The sequence below is a fragment of the Anser cygnoides genome, chromosome 1 (genome assembly GCF_040182565.1).
Source record: "Anser cygnoides isolate HZ-2024a breed goose chromosome 1, Taihu_goose_T2T_genome, whole genome shotgun sequence".
Taxonomy (NCBI): Eukaryota; Metazoa; Chordata; class Aves; order Anseriformes; family Anatidae; genus Anser; species Anser cygnoides.
Genome location: NC_089873.1, coordinates 38,107,608 through 38,130,344, shown reverse-complemented (window position 1 = coordinate 38,130,344; position 22,737 = coordinate 38,107,608). Strand labels below are relative to the sequence as shown.

Here is a 22,737-nt window from a genome sequence, read left to right as displayed (position 1 = left end):
TCGGCTTCACAGCCAAAAATGCTGGTGGGCTTTGTGATTTGCATCTAATGTGTGGTAGTAGAGGTTTTTTTTGTCTGGATACTGGGCTGAGACCACCCAAGTCATCTCATATAGGTCACAGGGGGGTCTTTAGGGGCTAGCGGTCCTTGGTCACCAGTGAGTAGTGACTGGTGTCAGAAACAGAGTTCAAGGTGAAGGATCTCTGTATGCTGCTGCCTGTGCTCTAGGCTCCCAGTATTTTCTCAGAACACGACAGTCCAGAAAAATAAAGACCCCAAATTAACAAGGGGTATTTCATTAATTCTTGTTCATGATTCAATTTTTTTTCCCCCTAATAAATCATGATTTGTTTGCAGGAGTGTCCCCCCTGCAGAAGCAATAAAGGGTTCTTGTCATGTTTTATGACAAAATGTGATTACAGGTGTACCATATTTTGATTTTTCTCCTTGAACAGATTTCATACTTTTTTTAACCTCTCTTCCTGTTGACGTCATTTGATATCTGTATGCATTTATCTCTGAAAGCAGCTCTCACAGCGATCTAGAAGAACTCTTTTCCTCCAGTGTCTTAGTTTATACATTACTTACAGATGCAATACACAAAGCCTATTCTCAAATGCAATCTGTTAAGCTTGCAGAATGACTGATCAAGCTGTTGGCTCAATTTTCTCTCTGATCATTTAGTTGATAAGGTAAATCTTGACTCAGTCAGATTTTCCGTGCTGGATCGATCGAGTGATGGAAGCTGAATACTGTATTTTCTCACCCAAAGATACCCAGGGAAAAGATCAGCATCATGACACATCTATTTTGGTAGATAGTTTAAGCTCTGAAGCTTGACTTTTATCAGCTATTAATAGCCATGAAGAATAACTGCATATCAGAATAACAGCATTTACACTCAATCTGCTGTAGTGTAAATAGCTGTATGAAATGCACGGGAGGTATGAATTGACCCTGGTGTGTTTTGTGCCAGTGGCCCACTACATCAGTGGGTTTTACTGGTAGGTGCTTTTGCATAAGATTGCCTACAAATGACTGACAAGTGAAACACTCTCAACTAATAATAGAAATCAGTAGAAGAACTTTCTACCCTGAGAATCACATTTTGACTTTTTCTGTCTAAAATGGATTTGATTTCATCTAGACTAATTCATTCCTTATTAGTAAGAAGAAAATAGAAAAATTGCTCTCGAAGAAACATAAAGGAAAGAAAGAAAGAAAGAAAGAAAAAGGGGGCTAAATATCTAAATGCAAAGTATACCCTTGGACATGATTATAGTTGGTCTCTTAATAGTAAGGACATGAAAAAAATTCGGAGTTCTCTTCAACTCAACAGAACTGAATGGCAATCAAATGAAAATCCTTGACTTCCATATTAATCCAGCTCTATTCTGCCTTAATATAGAATGTGCCATCAGCTACTGAAAACACCATTGAAACTGTACATTAAATTAATCAGATATACTACAAGGCATTTGGAGAGTATTTTTTAAATCATGTTTGCATAGTTTACACATTATTCTTTTCCTTCTTTAAAAAGTTGGCAAATGACTGAGAAATCCAGACATTACCCACTCTTTGCATAACACCTCCCATTTTATTACAAAATATCAGGAATCTTTTGGGTCATTTTGGATCCAAGTTCCTTTTGAAAACAAAACTTTGTCCTTTTTTGGAAAAGAAAAAAAGTTCCCGGAACATTTTAGTTAATTGTAATAATTAAAAAAAAAAAAAAAAAAGAGATAATGAGAATTGTTTAAAGATAAAAGACTGCATTTTAAATCTTTTCAATGAAAATGAAAGAACTTAACCAAATATAGGATTCAATCCATTGGTTGTGTGCACCCTAATAAAGCTTAGCTAGATGTAAAAACCTTTAATTTCCACTTCTCCTGCCTTCTTGAAATGTGACATTAATAAAATAATAATAATAAATAAATAAATATTAATAAAAAACAGCTTGCCTTTTCATACAGGAATGATTTCAGAAAATCAAAAATGTGGTTACACGATCTGAATTTCTTGATAAGTAAAGGTGCTTGAACTGCTGACCACTCTAAAAATCGCTGAGCTTCTTCTTTAGCAGCTATTGCTTCCTCATTCTCTGTGGCTTCTAATCTCAATGACTGCTATGTGCTATTAAATCTGTCAAGGTTGGAATTGTTGCCAGTAGCTTTTCTGCATCACATCTCAATGTTACCAAAATTAATACTCCTGCCAATCTCAGGCATATTTGTTTTTGTTTACCTCGATGGCCAGTTTTCTTGTATGCATCTTTATTTAGAAATTCCTCTTAATTTAGAGGGAGCTATGAAATGGCGATGTATAGTTAAAAAAGATGTGGTACTGCTCGAACAGAAAATACATTATTCTGCCTTTAAGTGGAATGAAAAATCGCCATTCTTATATCTTACTGTGTACATTACTGACACAGTCTTCTGGTGTGATTATGTTCCAGCAAAGCCTCACCCAAATCTACACAAGATTGGTAGTTTATATTTTGAACCTTACTACTGGAAAGGAAATATATAAATATACATTCTTATCATTTTTAGACATTTGTGGAAGTCTCTGTACCAAATGGAAAGGAGCTCTCTTATCTGCTCAGACTGATGTACGAGAAAGCAATATTGCCTGTGGGTATATTATCTGGATAAAATAGCCACTTTCCAATATTGTGGGTAAAGGATGATAGTGGTCATGATATTCACATGCCTGTAATGGCCTGCATTTTGCTGATACCTTTATTTACGCACCAAGCAGAAAGATGAATCTTCCAGTTTCTAAAACAATGATGCTGTGAAGCAGTTGAGAACTGGTTTTGGCACATTTTTTCCCATCACTCTCTTAAATTAGTCCCAAAGTCTTATGCTTGCTTATTAAGCTTATAAATACAGACTGCTTCCATTCTACTCTGGCCACTTTCCACAATATTGGCAGGCTTCAAAGGACGGGAAAGAAGAAACATGCTGATGAAGCCTGCACTTTCTGTGAATCTGTTTCACTTATTGTAGCCTTTAGTTCATACTAATTTCAGCTGTGAAGCATTTGCTCGTGCAGCCATCATAACACAATTTCTCCTTCTGCCCCAAATCTTTTCCAGCTTCTCCTTTGTTTTAAGGTCCTGCTTGTGCCACATCTTCTGTGTGAAGAGAGAGAAAAAAAAAAAAAAAAAGTGTTTATTTGCCAGTGTCTTCTGGATTTGAAAGAACTTAGCAGCTAAACCCTGCAGTTATCTGTTGGGAAAATAGTTGCCACATTCATTTAGTTCAGAAACACCAAGTACCTTTCTTGAACTGGGGGCTCCAAGCGTTTCACAAATAAGCATCTTGGGGGTTGTACGCTTAATCCTTTCTGTGCTGAAACCACCGAGGATGTTGTTTACTTCAGAACTAAGATACCCAAACATACACGTCTGTACATCGATGCCTACCTGTGGGTTTGAAGTGCTTGTTATGGGCAGTGGAGATAAAGGCCATGCCAGCAGTCAGTGCAGGGGACTGGAGAGCATTCCAGCTGGCCCATGCAGGGAGGCTTGGGCGAGCTGCCCACGCAGAACTACGTGAAGATGTTTTGAGGCATCCACACCATGATGGTAGGTAAGAAGCAGGATCTACAGGAGACTCATATCATAGAATTATTTAGGTTGGAAAAGGTCTCTAAGATCACCAAGTCCAACCATTAATCATTAGCCAGAGTGGTGTTCTCCCAGAGAAGCAGTGGAAGGCCAGGAGAGATGCGCTCGTGTCTCTTAGCATCATCCACCTCTGTTTAGCAGCTTTCTAGCCCGCTGCTCTGAAATGGGCTGGATTGCTTTCTTGGAGCTCTCTGACTGTTCATTACCAAGTGAGACGTGGCTCACCTGTGGACACTCACATGTAGGCATCTACATTTAGGGTTGATAATCTGGAGCTGGATTCCTCCATGAGACTCACCATTGGGCCCCCACTTTTAGCACTTTGCACCACATTGGGTCTGCCCTGTACCAGTGGTTCTGGAGAGTTTCTGGAGTAGCTGTAGTAGGACTGCGTTCAATAGGAAGACTACAAAAATGCAGCCAAGGAATTTGGTTGTGAAACACGCAGATTTAGAGCACTCCAAGCATATAACCATTGCTCTGGAAAACAGACGAGTCTTAAGGCAGCTGAGTATAAATTGAACGTGAGCAAACCTACATGGACTGGCTGTTGCAAGTTAGAGGCATCCCTATGGCAGGTTGGCCCTAAAGATTTGGTGAGACTTATTAGCCACTTTTGACATTTTTTTGTTTGTTTTGTGTATGTGTTTTTTTTGTTGTGTTTTTTTTTTTTTTCTGCCTCCCTCATTCCTCGGAGCCTACACCAAGTACAGAGTGCAGCACCCTAAGACTGGACCAGCGTCATTCTTCGGTGACTTCAGTGTTATTGAGATAGCTGGCAAACGACTATTAACTTGTCTAATTGTTAGGAAAGATATAAATATAAAAATAAGCTCTGTCACAGATATATTTAGAATTATTTATCCTAAATTGGAAAGAATTGGAAAGTATATGTTGACTACCTTGAATAACATTTGACAATATATTTACAGTTCCCTTTCACACAATTTACTTTCAAAGAAATGGGTAAGAAATAGCAGCAAGGCTCATCTTGTGACAAGACAGATTTCTGGCCATATGTACACCATCACTCATAGACATCCAAAGGGGCTTTGCTAGAGTTAATCTGACGAGGAAACACAAGAGCCTATCATGCAGAAACACAGAGAAGCCGTTCACATCTGGAAACGTGTATCTGCACCGGCATGGCACTGCCCTGAGCTAACATCCTCTGCAGACACGTCAGAACTGCCCTGAGCCTTGAACTGCTGCGTCTGCGCTGCCTTGGGGTACAGCCTGGGGACTTGCTAGCTTAGGTTTGCTGTGACTCAGGTGTTTTGTTATGTGGCAGGAACCTGGCCTTCATGTCTAAGCGCAAGCCTACAGAGAAATTTCAGACATGAGGTTCTCCTCTTCTTTTCTTCAGGTCATCTGACTCTAATTCTCTTTAATAATACAGATATTTAAAACAGGCTTAATTGCTCTGGTACCAAACTCTACAAACTTTAACATATTCTCTAAGTCATTTTTAGACACAGACATTTGCCACCACTCTAATGTCTGGATGCACTAATGCCTGATGATGTCACATTCACTACCAATACATTTAAATATATTTATTTAAAATCTATATTCATAGAAATATTTATATATTTGAGTAATCTTTCCCAGCCACAACCAGTGTTCTGCTAAGTGTTGTTAACTGATTCAGCACTATTTCCAGGAGATTTTTGAAATTCCTTACTTTGTGTAGCAGACTTAACTGATGTGGTCCATTTATTCCCCCTCCAGCACATTATCTCCTGAATGTAAAATGAATTATTACCTCTTCTTCAGCGTAACAGTGCATTATGCTCCACAGAAGACCCAAGACTTTTAGTCTACATTCCCACAAAACATTCTTCCATTATGTCTGGTTGTCTCTAATTATACTTCACTAACTGGTCATTCACGTTGCTCTAACAGTATTAATACTTATATACTTACACAAAAACTTTATTGGAGTGGTTCCCAGGGGATGTTAGGCTCTGAGGGTGAATCTCACCCCCATGCAGCTCATTTGTCAGCCAAGAGAATGCAGTTTGTGCGTGACTTATTGATGCATGGCCCAGCTGTTCAGTGTCTGCCTAAGAGATTTTCATCACGGCTGCATAAACCCTGGGTAAAACCTAGCTGCTGTCTCACAGAAGGAGTCCCATCAGCCTTAAAGAGTACTATTTGCGTGTTAAGTGTGTAAAGCTTGTGGCATTTATGTGAGAATCACTTTACGCAGCCCTGAAGTGGGAAACGTTTCTGACATGACATACAACTGCCACTTAACATTTCAATAGATACTACAGAAAGTTTAAGACGAGGTGTGAAAAATAACATATTCCTATAAAACTGCAGTGCTGTGGTAGGCAAGATTATTAGTATCCTCTCTGAAAATAAGACTTTATTATGCTAATTTGTAGTAAATATATCCAAGTCCCTCTTGAACTCATGCTGTCATCTGTGAGTCAGAAGAGAGACTTACACCTATTGAATCATCAGCTGGGTTTCCGATAGCATATGGGTTTTCCCCCTTAAGTACCAAGGCAGCCCAATCCCGCTTATGTTGTGATATCTGATTAAATCACAGCTTAAGGCTTACACAATAATTACTATCAGCTTAATTATTTCACCTTATATTTGCCACACTACTGCTTTTCCACTATTCTCTCTACCCGTATTTATTCCTTACCTTTCTGGTTAGAAGACAAAACCATCCACAAGCTATCCGGCTTGTGGCCATGAAACCACCCCTCTTGCTTATCCTTTCAAGTTTCTGTTTCTGGAGGAGACAGAGGAGTGTTGCTCAACATATGGCTATCATTAAGTTAATAATCTTTTGTTTTGATGATGATGCTAAAGTGGATTAGAAAAACTTTTTCCCAGAGTTTCCAGTTAGCACAGCTGTTGCCTTAGCTAGTGTGTTGGTTTACTTGTAAGCGTATAGATTTTGTATTAATCACATTATTGCACCTATTCAATTAGAAAATCAATACCCGTGTTTTGCAGAAGTCACTAACGGTTTGGAAAGGGTGGGCCTTTCATGAGCCACTTGCAGCTATCTATCATACCCACCTGCTATGTATTGCTTGTTTTGCATTTTATTTACACGATCCTTTCTCCTGCTCCCCCCACCCCAGTGTTACCCCAAATGGGAATATCTTTCATTGGCTTCTCTCTTTCATACTAACAAAAACTCAAGGGAGAAAAAGTCAGAACAGCATTCTGGTTTGGGAGACATGGTAAGTTGGAAACCATTAACAGGGTGAGGGACATTAAGCCTAATTTATATGTCAAAACCCCTGATTTGTGCAGCAGGGCAGCACTGAGTTTTACGCCACTGTTACTTGCTGAAAAAACAAACAAATAAAACAACAAAAAAACCCCACTACTTTATTTCCTTCAATTTCATATCCACATTTGTAAATTCATGCCAGAAATTGAAAATAGCAGGAACTGAATGCAATCTCCTGTTGCTGCTGCTTACTTGCACTGTCCTGTGGCAGTGGGACATCCCACGTACAGGGCTTAGGGCTTCTCGAAGAGCAGAGCCTTGGGGTTAGGCAGACGTGTGAGTCCCCAGACTGCAGGAGCAGAGATCAGTGACGATCAGCCAGGTGTGGGTGCAGGGTTTCCTTTTCCTACAGATGGTAAGTTGTGCAGGAGGGTCCAGCTTTGCCCAAGACCGTCCCGTTTTCCCACTCTATTTATCCCACAAGGCAAGCGAAGACAGATAATGGCCAGGGTAGGGCTATGGACAGTGAACAGACATTTTAATCCTGTAGAAGACTTTTGCCAATTTGACGTTACAAGAAAAACTCTCTTTCTTGTTCAAAGTTCATTAGGAAGCAGCTCTGTGCAGCTCTGGGCTCGTGTGTGGTCCCTGTCAGCTGGGCAGGTAGCGGAGACCACACAGACACATCCATTCGGGGTCCTCCAGGCACAGCAGCGTGGAGAGGTGGCCACTGATTATCTGGGGTCTACCTTCGGGCTGTGGTATCTCTCAGCAAGGAGTGTTCCCTCTTCGCAGGAGGGTGCAGCCACACAGCCCGAGTCTGTCCTGCTCCTCCCGGTGATTGCATTTCTCTAAATACTTTTACCAGCAAAATTACACAGGCTAAGAGTCAATTCATCTTTTGATTTGTATGCATGCATATACAAGAGCTGAGAAGGAAGACAGGGAGAGCCAAACCGTCTGCACACACATTAATTTCTTCTGTCTCCTTACAAAATCCATTTTGCTGACCATGATCTACCCTTTTAAATCCATGCAGACTGTCACGAGTCGCTTTCTACTTGTCAGCATGCTCTAGCTTGTTGCTGACCAGTGATATCAAATCTGCTGTATCAATGTCAGAGATTAAAAAATCCTCCTTTTTTCCCCTTGAATATCTGCATTTTTTTTAGAAAGGTTTTATTAGCCTATTTTTGGTTCTAATTTTTTTTTACTCCTCTTTTAGACCATCATTTTGAACGATCTTGTCTTTTTAATGCTCATTCCAATGGAGTAGTATAAATATTTTATCTTAAATGTATTCCAGCAGAAGCAGAGTGAACATTAGCTGTCTATAAGGGTTAACCCATTAGTGAAAAGGATGCCTGATAAATTGAAAGCGTGGCTCTTAGCCAAGAGGGATCAGTATATTCTGGGCATTCATTTTCATCCTTAGGAGTGGCAATTCATGTTGCCTGTATCAGATGTGATACAGCTTCCGAAAGAAGCAACCTCAGAGGCAAATTCAGTACATTGCTCTTCAGAGAGCTAGCCTCCGACTGTATACGTGAATTAAGGGCATTACTTACTTACAAAGTTATCATTGTACCTGAAGTAATAAATTGTAACTTGGAAACACGGAGAAACTGTAAATAACTTTAAAACAAGTCAGATTCCATTTTCAAGGTATGATGTGGTATGTATATAAATGTGCAATTTTAGGAGGAATTATTTATTCGAGTAATATATTAAGCACTGACATATTTTAAATATTCTCAGCCATAATTTCTTCTGCTCTGAGTGCTAAAATCAGTAACGAAGGCAGTAGTCAGATGCCTTGATGGAGCTGTTAATCCAAAAACATTCCCATAACCTCAGTATGGGTAAGAACTGCTAATCAAGATGGTTGGAAGTGAATCTGCCATAGAACAAAATATAATTTAACAAATTAAAAATTAAATTTAAAACTATAATTAAACAGCAGTTAACCTTTCTATTTTAAAATAAAATAAAGATTCCACACTTTTTTTCTTTATGAACTCACTTTTCTTGATCGTGTCTATTGCATAGTTCTCTACCTGCAAACTGCAATTGATGAACGTTGCATTTATTTTCATTGTGTATAATTTACATCGGAGTAAACATCTGCACAAGAACAAGGAGCAGAAGTTTGGGGTTTGACAAACACAGGTGACACTGAGCCTGTAGTCACAATTCTTTCCAAAGGAAATCCACACAGAGCTCCAGTGCTAGCATTGCTTTGACGTACAGGAATTTATGGCAGATCACACTGTTTGTGGACTACAGACACAGAGGGTTACAGGGCAGCATTTTGGGGGCCTTCATTTTCTTAGCTATGATATTAAGACCAATTTTTAGACACTTGTTTTGCACATGGAATCACTTCAATTTTCTCTATAAAAGCACTTTACAAATTCAAGTATTGCAGAACATGCTCAGACATGAAAATCGCAGGCTCTGAAACATCTAAACTCTGCATTGCTGACATTAACCTATTGTTCACTACAGAAAAGCTCCTTATAGTTTAAAGAATATGGAAAATTCAAGTATGCCTACAGTTATGGGGCATGTATTTACTTATATATATTTCCTATATTTAAATTCTATTTGTAGAATAGGTCCGGTATGTAGGATGTGCTTGTTCTGAAATAGGTGAAAGACAACATCAGTATTCATTTCAAGATTTGCGAGTGGATGTTTCCTGTTGTTGAAGGAGGAACACATTTGTTGACACTTTGCAGAATACAAAATAATTTCCCAGCAAATGCTCTTTCTTTGCTCTGTTTTCCTCAAATTTTTCTGGCATGGAGAAAAGCATGTCAGCAGCTCATGTAGAGCATACAAGTAAGATTTATTTTCCCCAGTGTGATTATGTACTCTTGATATTTCAGCAATCTATGGAGAAACATCCTGTATATTCATGCACCGACTTAGGAAAATTATCATTCTTATTGGTTTCCAGCTGTTCAATAGCAATATATACAGATCCACAAACAAATTGTAATCACTTTGGGCTTATAATTCATCATTCATTAGAACAGCCTTCTTGTTTTTCTTTCTCTGAGACCAGACGAGATTTGCAAGTTTGGCAAATAAATAGTAACAAAATAGTCTGAAATAAACTGTATTATAGGAGGGAAATTAAACCTCCAGAACTAAAATGCCAGCAACAACAATTTTCCAAGATGTTTTACATAAATATCTGTTTTCTAATTTATTTTATTTTATTATGCATCCCAAGAGTTGGAGCATTTTCTAGAGAATTTATGGATATCTGTGTTACCTTTCCCATTTATAACAAGACCCCAAAGTGGCCAGAAGCCTACGGTGAATCCGTCTTCATCTCCTCTTGGAGGAGACCATCCAAATGCACCAAAATGGCTTTCAGCTTTTAAATACAGTATTTTGCCTCAACAGAAACTGCAGCTGTAAACTTTTTCAAATAGCAAGCTGCTGGCTAAGACAAAATGTTGGTGCAAGGGTTTGCAAACAGGTTCCCTGTTTTGCCTGCCAAGTGCCTTTTTGCAGTGTGAGATTTTCCCTCAAGGCCTGCTCACAGGCCAGCAGAGAGCTCCTGGGCTGTAAGAAATCCCGTCAACCCCTCTCCCCCCCATCCCACCCCATCTGGTCCCTAGAAGAAGACTTTCCTTCGGCAACCTCCCAGTCCTGGATCCCCTAGGGAGCTGCTTCTCCTCCCACAGAGCACTAAAGGGAGATGCCATCCCTGTGAGCAAAGGAAAACAAGTGTCATCTTTCTCGTCTTGAAACAAGCACAATTGCATGTTCATGACATAAGAGTCATCAGAACTGCACGTATACTACACAGGCAATTGCTTTTTGCCAGCTGCCTTTTATCCAAAAGCGGAATTCACAACTGGTGTAAGCTACCACAAAGAAAACATGATGCACGCGGCAAAGAAAAAGATGGAATAAGAGGTACTCTGAACACTCACTGTACTAAATTTGCTTTATCATGGCAGCTTGTTCACTTTTTATCTTTCATACAGTTACAGTTCCTGTGTGAATTGGCAATTGCGACCAGTGTTTTTGCAGCAGCACCTTAAAGATTTGTTGTTTCAGTCACAGTAAAGCAAATCCAAAAACCTCAGCTTTGCAAAGCCTCCAAAAATTTATAGCGAGCTTGTGTGCTCTGTTTTTAAACACGGGCAGCAATATTCTTTGTAATCCTTCTGCATTTGATTTGAGCAGTGATTATTTACTCACAAATGCTCTCTATATGTCTAAGTGCAGTAGCTGGTGTTCAGGAGTTTGACAGAGGTGCTGCTCCTATTTGAAAACTAATGTCCAAATGTCATTGGTAGAAGTCTCCTGGGGAGAGGCATGGAAACAAGCAATTCCCTTATTGGTTTCTGTAGATTTTGATCCTGTGTGAAATCAAGAAATCTGTACCGCAGATCACTATCACATAGTCCTGGCAGTGGCTGCTACAGCAGGAGGTGGCTGCTGCCCTCACAGACCAGGGCCACGGTCAACATCCTCTGCTCTTGCTGAATTCAGAGGCAGCCAGCAACCTCATATTCCCCTCCTCAGAGGCCTTGTGTGGTGAACTGTAACGTTAGATTTGTTTCAGAGGTCTCAGAGGCTATTGCTTTGGTAAATCTGGACTTGAGAAGAGTGTTTTCCCCCAGAAAATACCCAGTAAGACACCAGCCAGGAAGTCACTGGCGTAGACTGAAACATTGCATTTGAATTGCTTAATAGCTAACTGGTGGATCTACCCATAGCCGCAAAGGGTTAGCTGCAGTTTCTGAGCTGGTCCTATTAGACTTTATTCAATGAGACGCTTTATTGCATTATAAAGCAGCAGATCCCCTTGTTTGTGAAGTTTCATCTTCTTTGCTCCATTGTTGAGACAGTACCATTACAGTGTTTTGGTGTCTGTAATCTGTTCGATGGGTCACAAATGTGCATCAAAGGCCTTTTTTTTTTTTTTTTTCCCCAGTCAGTCTTTGTTGTTACAAAGGCTTTGATAGAGTTTATGGTATTTTTGTACAGGAGCCTCATAGGAGAGAAAGCAATGAATAGGCTGGAAAATAAAAAGCTCTTTCCCAGGTAGCATAATGTTGTGCTACCCTCAATTTGTTTCACAGTGAAAATTACTAGCTAGGGAGTTTTATTAAAACATTATTTGATATCAATCTCCTTATTATATTATATGAGAGAAAGTTCAAAGTGACGTGTTTGCATTGGCTGCCATAGAGGTGCCATTTTCTCTGACAGGCACATGTTACTTGATTATCATTATCCTGCATTTCTTCATTTTCTAGGCACTATTATACTAAACAAGCCAACCAACCAACCCTTAATAAGGTTTCCAGCACTGAAAGAGGCTGGGCAGCCTCCACCTGCTCTTTCTCAAAGGGAACTGAGAGCACCCGGCTCCTTGCAGGACTCAGCCTCCACTGAGAAACAACCAAGTAGCCCCTAACTGTTCAAGTTTCTCAAAAGCATATTGCTATTTTAATGTTGTTGGTGGTATTTTTTCCGCTAAACATTTCAACTCTGTCATGGCAACAGCTACTTTTAGTTCTAAGTTTGTTTTCCTATCCTTCATGTCAAAAAAAAAAAAAAATTTGAAATATACTCTCTATAAATGGTAAGATCACAATTTTTAAAGTTTAGTGACTGTAGTGACTGTGAACAGTTACAGCAGTCGTTTGTGAGCTGCTTTGGATCTCATTTGCAAAGGTAAACAAGTGATCATACTAATTATAAAATAAAGAATGAAGAGAGGCACCTAAATGTTCAAGACAAGAAACAGCAGAATTAGCATTCCCACTACTTATTTAAAAATCAAGAAGTAAGCTAAAAATAATCAGATCTTAACTGGGTAACAGGGGATTGATCCATCAGTTTTCTCTGTACAGTTAACCTTAATAGGCTTGCATGGGTGCAAGTCTGTTTGAATACCTGAATGTTCAAAGTCTTGATATTAACAGCTAAATGTTTTATTATCCAAGCCAGGGCTAAAGGAACAGGCATTTAAGACCCTTAAATGTAACCTTTAACAAATGTATTGCAATTAAATATACTGGAAGTAAAATATAGTGGATGCAAAAATAGATGTTTCCCAAGTGTAATTGGAGGATTACATACTTTGGTCAAATTAAAAAAAAGACTTAGAAGTGCTGTAGAAATCCAATATTTCTTTTCGGAGTGGTCTGATCAGCAAGTAAATTACAGTCAACCAAATTTAAGGAAAAGAGTACATGAAAGTCTTTTGCTTATTTAAGTAAAGCACAGGATCTTCATGTTTTTTATTAAAGGTGTTCCTCCACACAAGTTCTGACTACCGAGTGATTCTTATAAATCTTTGTTCAACTTGCATGTGTTTATAAGAAAACAGGACAATGTTTATATAGAAAATAGTGCAATTGATTCATTTTACGAAGGAAATGAATATTTGTGTGACTTTTTTTGCACCTCCTAAGTCTGAAGAAAAAGCAGTACTACCTAGTAATGTTGAAACTTTACAATAAAGTTGAAAGATACTGCTAGGTTTAGCTCTGAAGTGGTACTACTTTACGCAGGCTGGTTAAGACAAGGTGTGTACCATTATCTATCTTAAGAACAAAAGGGTTTATAAATGGATTGTGTTTATTATCCAGAAACTACATCTTACCATAGCTCAAAGGAGAAATATACATAATATACTCAGAAGATGGATATTTCGTATTGGTAAACTCTGTACCATACATTTCCTTTTTCTTTTTTTTCAGGTAAGTGTATGAATCTCTGAATGTAACTGTGAGTATTGCTTTACACAGAATTTGTTGGATTTCCGGAAAAGCACTTTTCACTAATCATATGATTGAAGTCGTGGTTTGTTGCACATCCTCTTCTGGACTGGGGCTGTTAGCATTGATTAATAGTAATAATTAACACTAAACTGCATGTCTTCTTTGTAGAAGACTCATGATAAAATACTTATCATGTGTCCAATGATCAATAGACTCTCCAATCCTAACGTTATTTGAATGATTTAAACAATTTATGTAAGAGAACAGTCATTTCTGTTTTAAAGTATAATTGCAGGTTTTCTTCCTGGTCTGGTGCAAGGGTTATAAACACATTCTCTAAGATCATTACATTACCTCAAATACCTTAAGAAAAGCTTCCCTCTGATCAGCTAAGGGTTCTGTATATTGTAGGAATTGCAGAGAATAGTATAATTCACATAAATTTGCATTAATTATACAGAATTCCCTTAAAAAGACTATATTTAATCTACATTTCAAAAAAATCAGTGTGAACAACATTTTTGCTGATGGGTAACCTACTTGAGAATCAGCTTTATGGTTGTTTGTTATGGTATGTAGAAATTAAAAACCTTTTCTCTAAGATTTGGGGCAACTTAGAAACTGTAAACACATCTAAGGCAGCTGTGGTCCCATTCTCAAAAGACACTTGGAGGATGTCTACATTGCCATGTGTTTTCGCATTCCAACTCACCTGCTTCTGCTGGCACAATACCAAGCTCTTCACACCTCTAGTGCAGAGCCCGCTCTTACCTTTTGAGAGCTATTCTCAAAGAATCCCAGGATGGCTCAGGTGGCTTTTGAAGATCTCCAAGAAGGAGACCCCACAGCCTCTCTCGGCAACCTGGGCCATGGCTCAGGCATCTGCACAGCACAGAAACCTCCTCTGCTCCAGTTTGCGCCCTTTGCCTCTTCCTGGCACTGGGCACCACTGAAAAGAGCCTGGCTCCATTTCTTTGCACCCTCCCTTCAGATATTTATAGACATTGTTAAGATCCCCACTGAGTCTTCTCTTCTCCAGGCTGAACGGTTCCAGCTCTCTCAGTCTCAATTCCAAAGATTTGGCTTTAGGGATGTTGGGGTGTGTATTGTGTCAAAGCTTGGATCCATTTTAGGAAGTATTTCTTGGATTATTGTGTAAAACTGAGTCCATCTTTTCTGTCCCTTTTAAGTGTTAATGGCTTTAACTGAGCTATAGCCTTACTCGAGACACTCCAGAGACTGCGCACTGGCTGTTTTCCTTCTTTCCATCTCACTGCTGCTCATTCCAGCTGCCCTCTGTGTTAGCTCAGAGCTCATACAGCAGGCAGATGTTCTGTGAGATGCTGGAAACCTGCGCTACTTTTTGAGTGGTAGAGCTCAGAGAAGATAACACTAGCAGCAATGGGAATTCCCCCACGCTGCAATTGCTCTGGGTCCCACAAAAATTACCACCTTTGGTGCAAGGTGTGTTCAGGAGGGGCGCGATCATACCAGCATGGAAACCTGGGATGATCAGCTGTGGCTCCAGGAAGCAAATCTATTTCATGAGCTTGCCCTGAGCCTCCAGGCGTGGGACATTTATGCCCTGCAGTGGAACCAGTTGCCCCACAGAGCTGGCTACACCTAATTGCTGTAAGTTCATGGCTGGTTCAGCACCAGCGAGTCATTACTTCTCAGCTAGTGGGGATGTGTAAGACAATCAATCGTGTGGCTTGTGTGTGGATAATGGGTATAACTAATGTGCCTGAAATAGCAGCTGGTTTTCCGATAATGGGCTTCCCAAAGTGTGCTGAGTGTCATTAATAGTATTCATGTCTGCAGGTCGCTTGCCAGAAAAAGTAAGTAAATACATTTATCAGAATTCAACGCAGACAAGCATCAAAATGAAACATGCAGGAAAGGAATTGAAGAAGGTGTATCCACCTTGGGAATTTCAGGGGCCAAACTGAGTTTATTTTGCATGGGCTGTTCTCCGGTACTGTGTTTTCTGGAGAGTGCACGCTGACAGGCTGTGAACGAGGAGCACACGACTGCTGGCAGCAGGACTGACACCCTCAAAAGCTCTCTGCCTGCGCCCGGGCTGTGTACAGAGAGCAGGAGGAACGAGCACCCCAAGAAAAATCAGTTTGCTGAAGTTTGCCTCTCTCTGCAGCCACTGTGGCTTACAGGCAATGCAGTCTGTGACAGCACACTAATTATATGTTTGGTATAAATCCAGGTCATTCTACCAGTGTGACTCTGACTCTACAGAGAGCAGCACTTGCAAAAAAAAAAACCATGCTCAGGTTACCCATAGCTCTTATCTACATATGTGTCTGCTCTCTCTCTCTCTCTCTCATTTTCCCTCTCATTTTCCCTGTCCCTTCCTGGAATCTGCCTCGGATCATGGAAGACAATGGGAGACAGAAAATACGTGACTTGTCCCTAAAGAAATGGAAGCAAATCCAATTCCACTACACACAGTATCCTCGACAATAACATTCTCATTGGTCACAATGAAATCAGAAATCGTTCCCTGTAATACCTGCATCAATAAATACAATGAATGGCAGTTGTCACAGCCTAGATTTGATTTCTACAGGCCCAGATGTTCTTTAGCATTTTCCTAAGTCATCCTCTTTCTGGGGTGCCTCACAGTCCATTATTTCACGCACGCCGATCCTGCGCTTTTAACTCACCGAGATGTTCCCCAAAACGAATTCCTCTCCTGCTGCGGGCCTTATCTCCTCGCTGTAGAACAGCTTGACTGTGCTGAGAACCATGCTTGAGAAATGAAAGCGTCAGAGCGCCGAGCTCCAGCAGCGAGTGGTGTGGTGAGCCTGGGCAGGGGGTGCAGAGGGCTGGGACCAGGGGCACCACGTCCAGCTGGGGGCCAGGCACTGGTGACCGATACCCCAGGGGCTGATACCGAGGCCCTTACTGTTAACGTCTTTAACGACCTGGACGATAGGACAGTGTGCACCCTCAGCAAGTCTGCAGAAACTGGTAGGGGTGGCTGATACACCAGGGGGTTGTTCTTCACTCAGAGGAATCTCGACAGGCTGGAGAAATGGGCTGACAGGAGCCTCATGAAGTTCAGCAAGGAGAAGTGCAGAGTCCTGCTATGGGGAGGAACAACCAGCAGTACAAAAGAGGCATGGACGTGCTGGAGAGGGCCACAAAGATGATTATGGGCTTGGAACACCTCACATACAGGGGGTGAGGCTGGCAGGCTGTTCAGCACGGGGAAGAGAAGGCTCAGGGCGGATCTCATCCACCTAATAATATTTAAATTTAAATTAAAAATAAATTTAAAAAATAAATTTTAAAAAAAATTAAAAAATAAAAATTTAAATACGTGAGGGGGGGGAGTAAAGAGGACGGGGCCAAACACTTCACAGTAGTGCCCAGTGACAGGACAAGGGACAATGGGCTCCAAGTGAAATGCAGGAAATTCAGTTTAAGCATAAATAACAAATCTCTTTTTCTTACCGTAAGGGTGGAGGAACACTGGCACAGGCTGCCTGGACAGGTTGTGGAGTCTCCATCCTGGAAGATGCTCAAAGCCTGACCAGGCACAGTCCTGGGCAACCTGCTCCGGTTGATCCTGCTTTGAGCAGGGTGGTTGGACTGGATGATTTCCAGAGGTACCTTCCAACATCAACTGCTGTGTGACTGATTGTATTTTTCCTGGAACAGGACACATGCAAAAGATACATTGGTTAAATGCAAATCAGTTTGCCAAGGCTGGGACTTACAACAGAGAAAACACAACAGCCTCATTGCCAGAGATGGGAATGCCTGCATATGTCCGTATGTGAGGTCTTTTATGGATCTTTAGTACTGTCAGTAATTTAGACACACTGCTAATGTGAATGTATTGGTTAGGGCTTAAGTTACATCAAAAATCATTAGGTACCCTCAGATACTCTTGTACGGTTTTCCTTAAATCTGTTTTTAGTTGTCAGAGACACCTTTTGCAAAGAACAAAGTTTTAAATAATTCCAATTTTTAAGTCTCCTTCTAGGTAATACTCTGATTTTGTTTATACTTCAATATTAAAAAAGGCAGCAAGTTAGATTGTTAGTATTTGTGTAATGATTGTTAGTATTACATTGGTAATTCTGTAGCCCATTGCAATTGATTTACAAAACTAATTTTTGTGCAAACAACACACTTAAAAGGACTAATTGGAATATCTTATTTTAGCAGCACATGAAAAATAAAATTTGGGACTTGGATACCTGAATCACTCTAGCACTTGAAGCCTCAGTATGGTGGAAATGGTGTCTCTTTTGTTTTGGGGAAGGTTACAGACAAAGGAAAAGGGAAGTAGCACCTGGAAGTCTGCCAGCCCATGTCATCTGTGTGCCTGTTTGGTGCAAGGATGTTGGCAGGACCACAACTCTACAGATTGTCTCCTTCTAACTGAAAGCTTGATCTTCTTGTTCAAGGATCTGAGGAACTTATAAATGACGGTAAATTTTCGCTTTTAAAGGAAATTTTGAAATTTGTCCTGTCTCCTCACAACATGAAGTGGCCTGATGGCTAAATCCAAAGGCATGCAGACACATAACATGGGCAACAGTTAGAAAACAGATTCCTAAAACCACAGCTACAGCCCATAAAAGTCCCACCTAGCCTTACGGTTATTTGTAAGGCTGTGTCTACCAAAACTCACACCAACCATCATCTAGGTACCTAATTTTCTGACAGTGAGCCTAGACAGAATCCCTGCCAGCTTGCCAGAGCTAATTGCGTGGGTGCACCCGTCTGATTCCCAAACGAGCCTGGGACTGACAGCCCAGGTAGCCTGAGCCCTACCCTTCTTCGGGCCAGGCTCAGGCTTCCTCCTCTCCTGCTGAAGTCTGCCGCTGTGCCAACATCGAAGTCCTGGGGCCACAGAAAGAGCAGGCAGAAGGAAACATCCTCTGCTCTGTGTAGGGAGGCTATCCCCAGTGAGGCTGGCAGCAAATGGCCGCAGGTCTGTGGCAGAATGCCTTACTGCCTTTTGCAAGCATGTGTTAATAGAAGTGTTAAAATGCATCTAAAAAATCAATTGTTGGTATGCTCGTGTCTCATCTAGGAATTTTTTGATCTGGTGTTCAGTAACGTGACAGCTTTCGAGATGAAGCACCTTTTTCATAAAAGGAAAATAAAGAAAGAGGAAACACAAGGGCAGCGTGTGGGGAAGATAACGCAGTACAGCGTGCATCTCCGTTTTGCCCAGTGCTCGGTTCTGACAAGATTGGTATCACATTTTTAATGAAATTACATCACATTTTAATGTGACTTATACGCATTTATGTAACCCTCTGCAGAAATGTGTCAGTCTCAGGTATGCATTGGTGATCAGTCCATTTAAAAGGACCAAAAGCCACCTCCCTTTCCTCTCAGATGATGCAGGTAAATACTACAGAGCCGAGGACAGTGTGGTAGGCTCCAGAATTTTTCATCTGTTCAGAACAATATGGACATTTCTGGGGCTTGGATGACCAAAACCTGTAGAAGCTGCAATCTTTTGTTATTACCACAGTTATTTTAAAAGGTCATTTCAGACTCTTAGCACTTTCTCAAGCTCTTTGTAACCACAAATATGTGTATGAACATGGATAGTGACTGTCAGTCACTGAGAAAAGAAAAAAAAAAAAGTTTAAAGACCTAAAAGCTCAGGCATCTCTTGTAATTTAGAGGTAATTATTGGAAAACATTTGCAGTTACTGAGAAACTTTCCAGTCCTCCAACCTTCAGTTTGACCCATCTGTATATTTCTCCTACCTAGCTTTTAGGGAAAAAATAAGAACAAGAAATAAAACAAACAAACAAATAAAAAAAAATTGAATCTCCTCTTTAGAATGTTTTACAGTACAAAACCTTTCCTTGGGAACATTATACTTCTTTTGCTGTTTAATTCCAGTGTGCTGTTACATGTGCTTCAGATGACATCCATGCTGCAGTGTCAGGTGAGAAGAACGGCTGTCTCCTTGAAAATCAAGATTCGACTCCTTTAAAATCCTCCGAGGGAAAAAGCTGTAGACAGAAAAGAGCCAGCAGGAAGTTTATATGCTACTGGTGTGATGTATTCACCATTAAATGCACATCTAAATCAGGTGACCGCCTTCTTCCATTACTAGCATTGGGATATGCAGCAGCAGTTGTTCAGTGTGAAACAGCTCATGTGAGTAACAGAATGCAATTAAATTAACTTGAGCCAGGCACCCATGCAAGCTTTTCCTGTAGCACAGAAATGGGGAATTACAGAGTGTCATTGCTTAAAAGGATTTATCTGCAAGGTCTTGCATAAGAGAAGCATACATACTCCACTCAACGATGTGAATATGGCTAGCTATTTAACATGTAGTATGCTTATTCTTGAAAAGCCAGCAATATTTAGAAAAAGTAGAGTTTATCCCTCATTTTGAAACACATTTCTGGAGCAAATTCAGAACAGCAGCTGGAATTTTATGGCTCCCGCAGGACCCTGAAGAATCCCACATTCAGTCCTAGAGAATGTTTACTCACTTTAAAAGTGATGGCAATATAAAAAAATAGCTAGAAAATGGCTTGTTGGGGACTGGAGAGTAGGGCAATCTACTGCTTTATTCCTTTGACCTGCAATTTTGCACAACTCCGATGCTGGCAAAAAGTCGATTGGAGGATCTGAACTACAGTGTTAAGGCTCAATGTTTGTATTTTTTTTGTTCATAATGGAAAGGCTAGGAGTAAAAGCTGGACATCAGAGGCAGTAGGTAAGATTTAGGACACGGATGACACACAATCATCTGAAGTTTTATTTCATTCCATAATACTTTAAAGCCCAAGTTTGCTGTAAGAAATGGCATGGGTTAGGAGAATAAGTGTCAGAGCACATTTTTATAATGCAGCTTCTAAAGCAACACAGCTTCTAAACCACTTCACTGCCTCAAAAACCGTCTCCTTGCTGCGTATACTCCAGAAACCCTTGGGACAGTTTTCAGCCCTCCTCGTGTGGGTGCTTGCAGTGCTGAGCAGCTGCAGGGCACTGCAAGCTCAATTCCCAGCCCTGTTTCCTTTGCATCTGCCTTGGGCAGCGCAGCTCTCTGCCAGCACGCCCCAAAGGCATCTTCTGGAAGCTTTGCCCTGCGAGCAACGCATCTGGCTGGAGATCTCTATTTTAGAGCGCTGAGACATTTGCAGGCACACTCACATTTTTTTCTGTAGAAATACCAATGAGAAAAATAACATTTTTAAAGTAAAGGGATACGAAAAGAAGAATACGACTGTAAATATGTCTCTTCTTGAAGACAAGGCTATGGTTCAAGGCTGCAATAAATCCAAACTTAGCACCCGCAGTAACGAGACGAAACATCCACGTGTCAAACCTGTCAAAAACTCAGCCTGCCAGCTCTAAGTTGTTAAAATGCTTTCAGTTTGGTAACATTGTGCCACTGGTTTTTGTTTTGATTGGTTATCAGCTGTGCTCTCACAGACAGCAAAACAAACTCAGTGTGGTATACTCCAAAATTCAGCAGGAGCCCAGGATGTGCCATATCGAGGACATGGATCACACCGGCCCTGCTCGATGCCCCTGCCACACACGAATACAGCACTGCTGCTGCTGAAACCTCGGCCTAAGCGCAATCAAAGAAAAGCCAGTCGCTGCAGCTCTCATCAGTGGGATTTTAATGAAGAGGTTTTCACGAGTACCAAGACGCACATTTGCTTTATGCACTGGCACCAAGTCAACACGGAAAAATGCTGTGTCAGGAAACTGTCATCAAGTTTACAACAGAAATTAAAGTCAGGAAACCCTTCAAATTTTCATCTGAATGAAGGGCTGGCGGATAGTTGTTTGACCATGTAAAATTACTTAATTTCTATAAATACGAGGAAATGACAGGCAATGCAGAAATAGTCACAACATAACCGGTACGCACAGTGAAGCTCATATAGCAGTCCACCCCCAGAAGTGCCTTGGAAAAAATAATTAGGCTTCATTTATGCTGCTATCATTATTTTGAAATAAAATTCAAACCCGAGACTTTGAATTTTATAGTAGCTTTAAAAAAAATAAAAAAAATAAAAGGAATATTTAATTGCTTTAGCATTAGCCCGCTATTAGGACATGGCTATGTAAGAAACAATTTTGATGGTGAGAGTTGAGGTCTTTTGGTCAAAGGGTTGTAAGGCACCGGCCAGAATGATGCCAGAAACCTGCCCTGTCACAACAGCAGCCTCAGTCCTGTGTGGTGCAGATTCTGGGTGGGCCTCAAGTTGCGCCAGGGGAGGTTCAGGCTGGAAATGAGGGGACATTTCTTCTCAGAAGAGCAGTCAGGCACTGGGACGGGTCGCCCAGGGAGGTGGTGGAGTCACCGTCCCTGGGGGTGCTCAAGGAAAGGCTGGACGTGGTGCTTAGGGACATGGTGGGTGACATTGGTGGCATGGAAATGGTTGGACCAGATGATCCTGGAGGGCTTTTCCAACCTCAATGACTCTGTGATTCTGTGTGATCCAGGGGCTGTCGGTGCTGTTCCACGAGCGCCCGCGTACGCCCTGCCCGACATTTTGGGAGCCCCGCGGAGGGGAAGGGCCCCCCCCCCCAACCCCTCGGTCCCTCCAACAAGTGACAAGATGGTGAAAGCGGCAGCGGGGCTCCCACCCGCGCCTGGAGCGGGGACAAGGAGCAGGAACAAGGAGCGGGGACAAGGACTGGGGACACGGAGCGGGGCCTCCCCCCCCCCCCACCTGGCGGCTCCCTGCCTCCCTCCCTGCCGGCCCCACCTGCCGGGGCCGCCCGCGGCTCCTCCATTCGGGGGCCGGCCGTCCCTCCGCGCCTCCCCCTCCCACAATCCCTCCTCCTCTCGCCCCTCGCCTGTCCCCGGCTGAACCGGGGCGAGCCCTCCCCGCTCCTTTCCCCCCCCCCCCCAATCCCTCCGGCTCCACCGCCTCCTTCCCCTCCCTCCCTCCCTTTCGCGGCGAGGCCGCCGCCCCTCCGCGGCCGCCCGCCCCCCCCCCCCCACCTCGAGCCGCCGGTGGCCGCCGCCGCGCCCTGCCATGAGCCCCCCGCCGCCGCCGCAGCGCTGAGGAGGACGCGCGGAGCCATGCCGGGCTGGAAGAGGAACATCCCCATCTGCCTGCAAGCCGAGCAGGAGCGGGGTGAGCGCCCAGGGGAGG

The 22,737-nt window shown here is 41.8% G+C and overlaps 1 protein-coding gene and 3 long non-coding RNA genes across 9 annotated transcripts in view; 2 read left to right on the top strand and 2 right to left on the bottom strand.

Moving 5' to 3' along the window:
* Positions 1–2,412: 2,412 nt before the first annotated feature.
* On the bottom strand, positions 2,413–17,206 carry LOC136790153 (uncharacterized). Its single transcript, XR_010829579.1, has 3 exons — positions 17,077–17,206; positions 16,284–16,862; positions 2,413–3,144 (listed from the first exon to the last, which is right to left on the bottom strand). It is a non-coding gene; the product is annotated as an uncharacterized lncRNA (long non-coding RNA).
* On the top strand, positions 16,547–21,304 carry LOC136790154 (uncharacterized). Its single transcript, XR_010829580.1, has 3 exons — positions 16,547–16,590; positions 17,083–18,062; positions 19,502–21,304. It is a non-coding gene; the product is annotated as an uncharacterized lncRNA (long non-coding RNA).
* Positions 19,458–22,737, bottom strand: LOC136790155 (uncharacterized). The gene is made up of 2 exons (XR_010829581.1): positions 22,584–22,737; positions 19,458–19,614 (listed from the first exon to the last, which is right to left on the bottom strand). It is a non-coding gene; the product is annotated as an uncharacterized lncRNA (long non-coding RNA).
* The window catches only part of GRIP1 (glutamate receptor interacting protein 1), a 325,530-nt gene continuing 325,376 nt past the window's right edge, over positions 22,584–22,737 (top strand). For all 6 annotated transcript variants that reach the window (XM_066992663.1, XM_066992714.1, XM_066992675.1 and 3 more), the window contains exon 1: positions 22,584–22,719. In XM_066992663.1, coding sequence (XP_066848764.1) covers positions 22,665–22,719 — 55 coding nt within the window. In that variant the 5' untranslated portion in view covers positions 22,584–22,664. The remainder of the gene's footprint in view (positions 22,720–22,737) is intronic.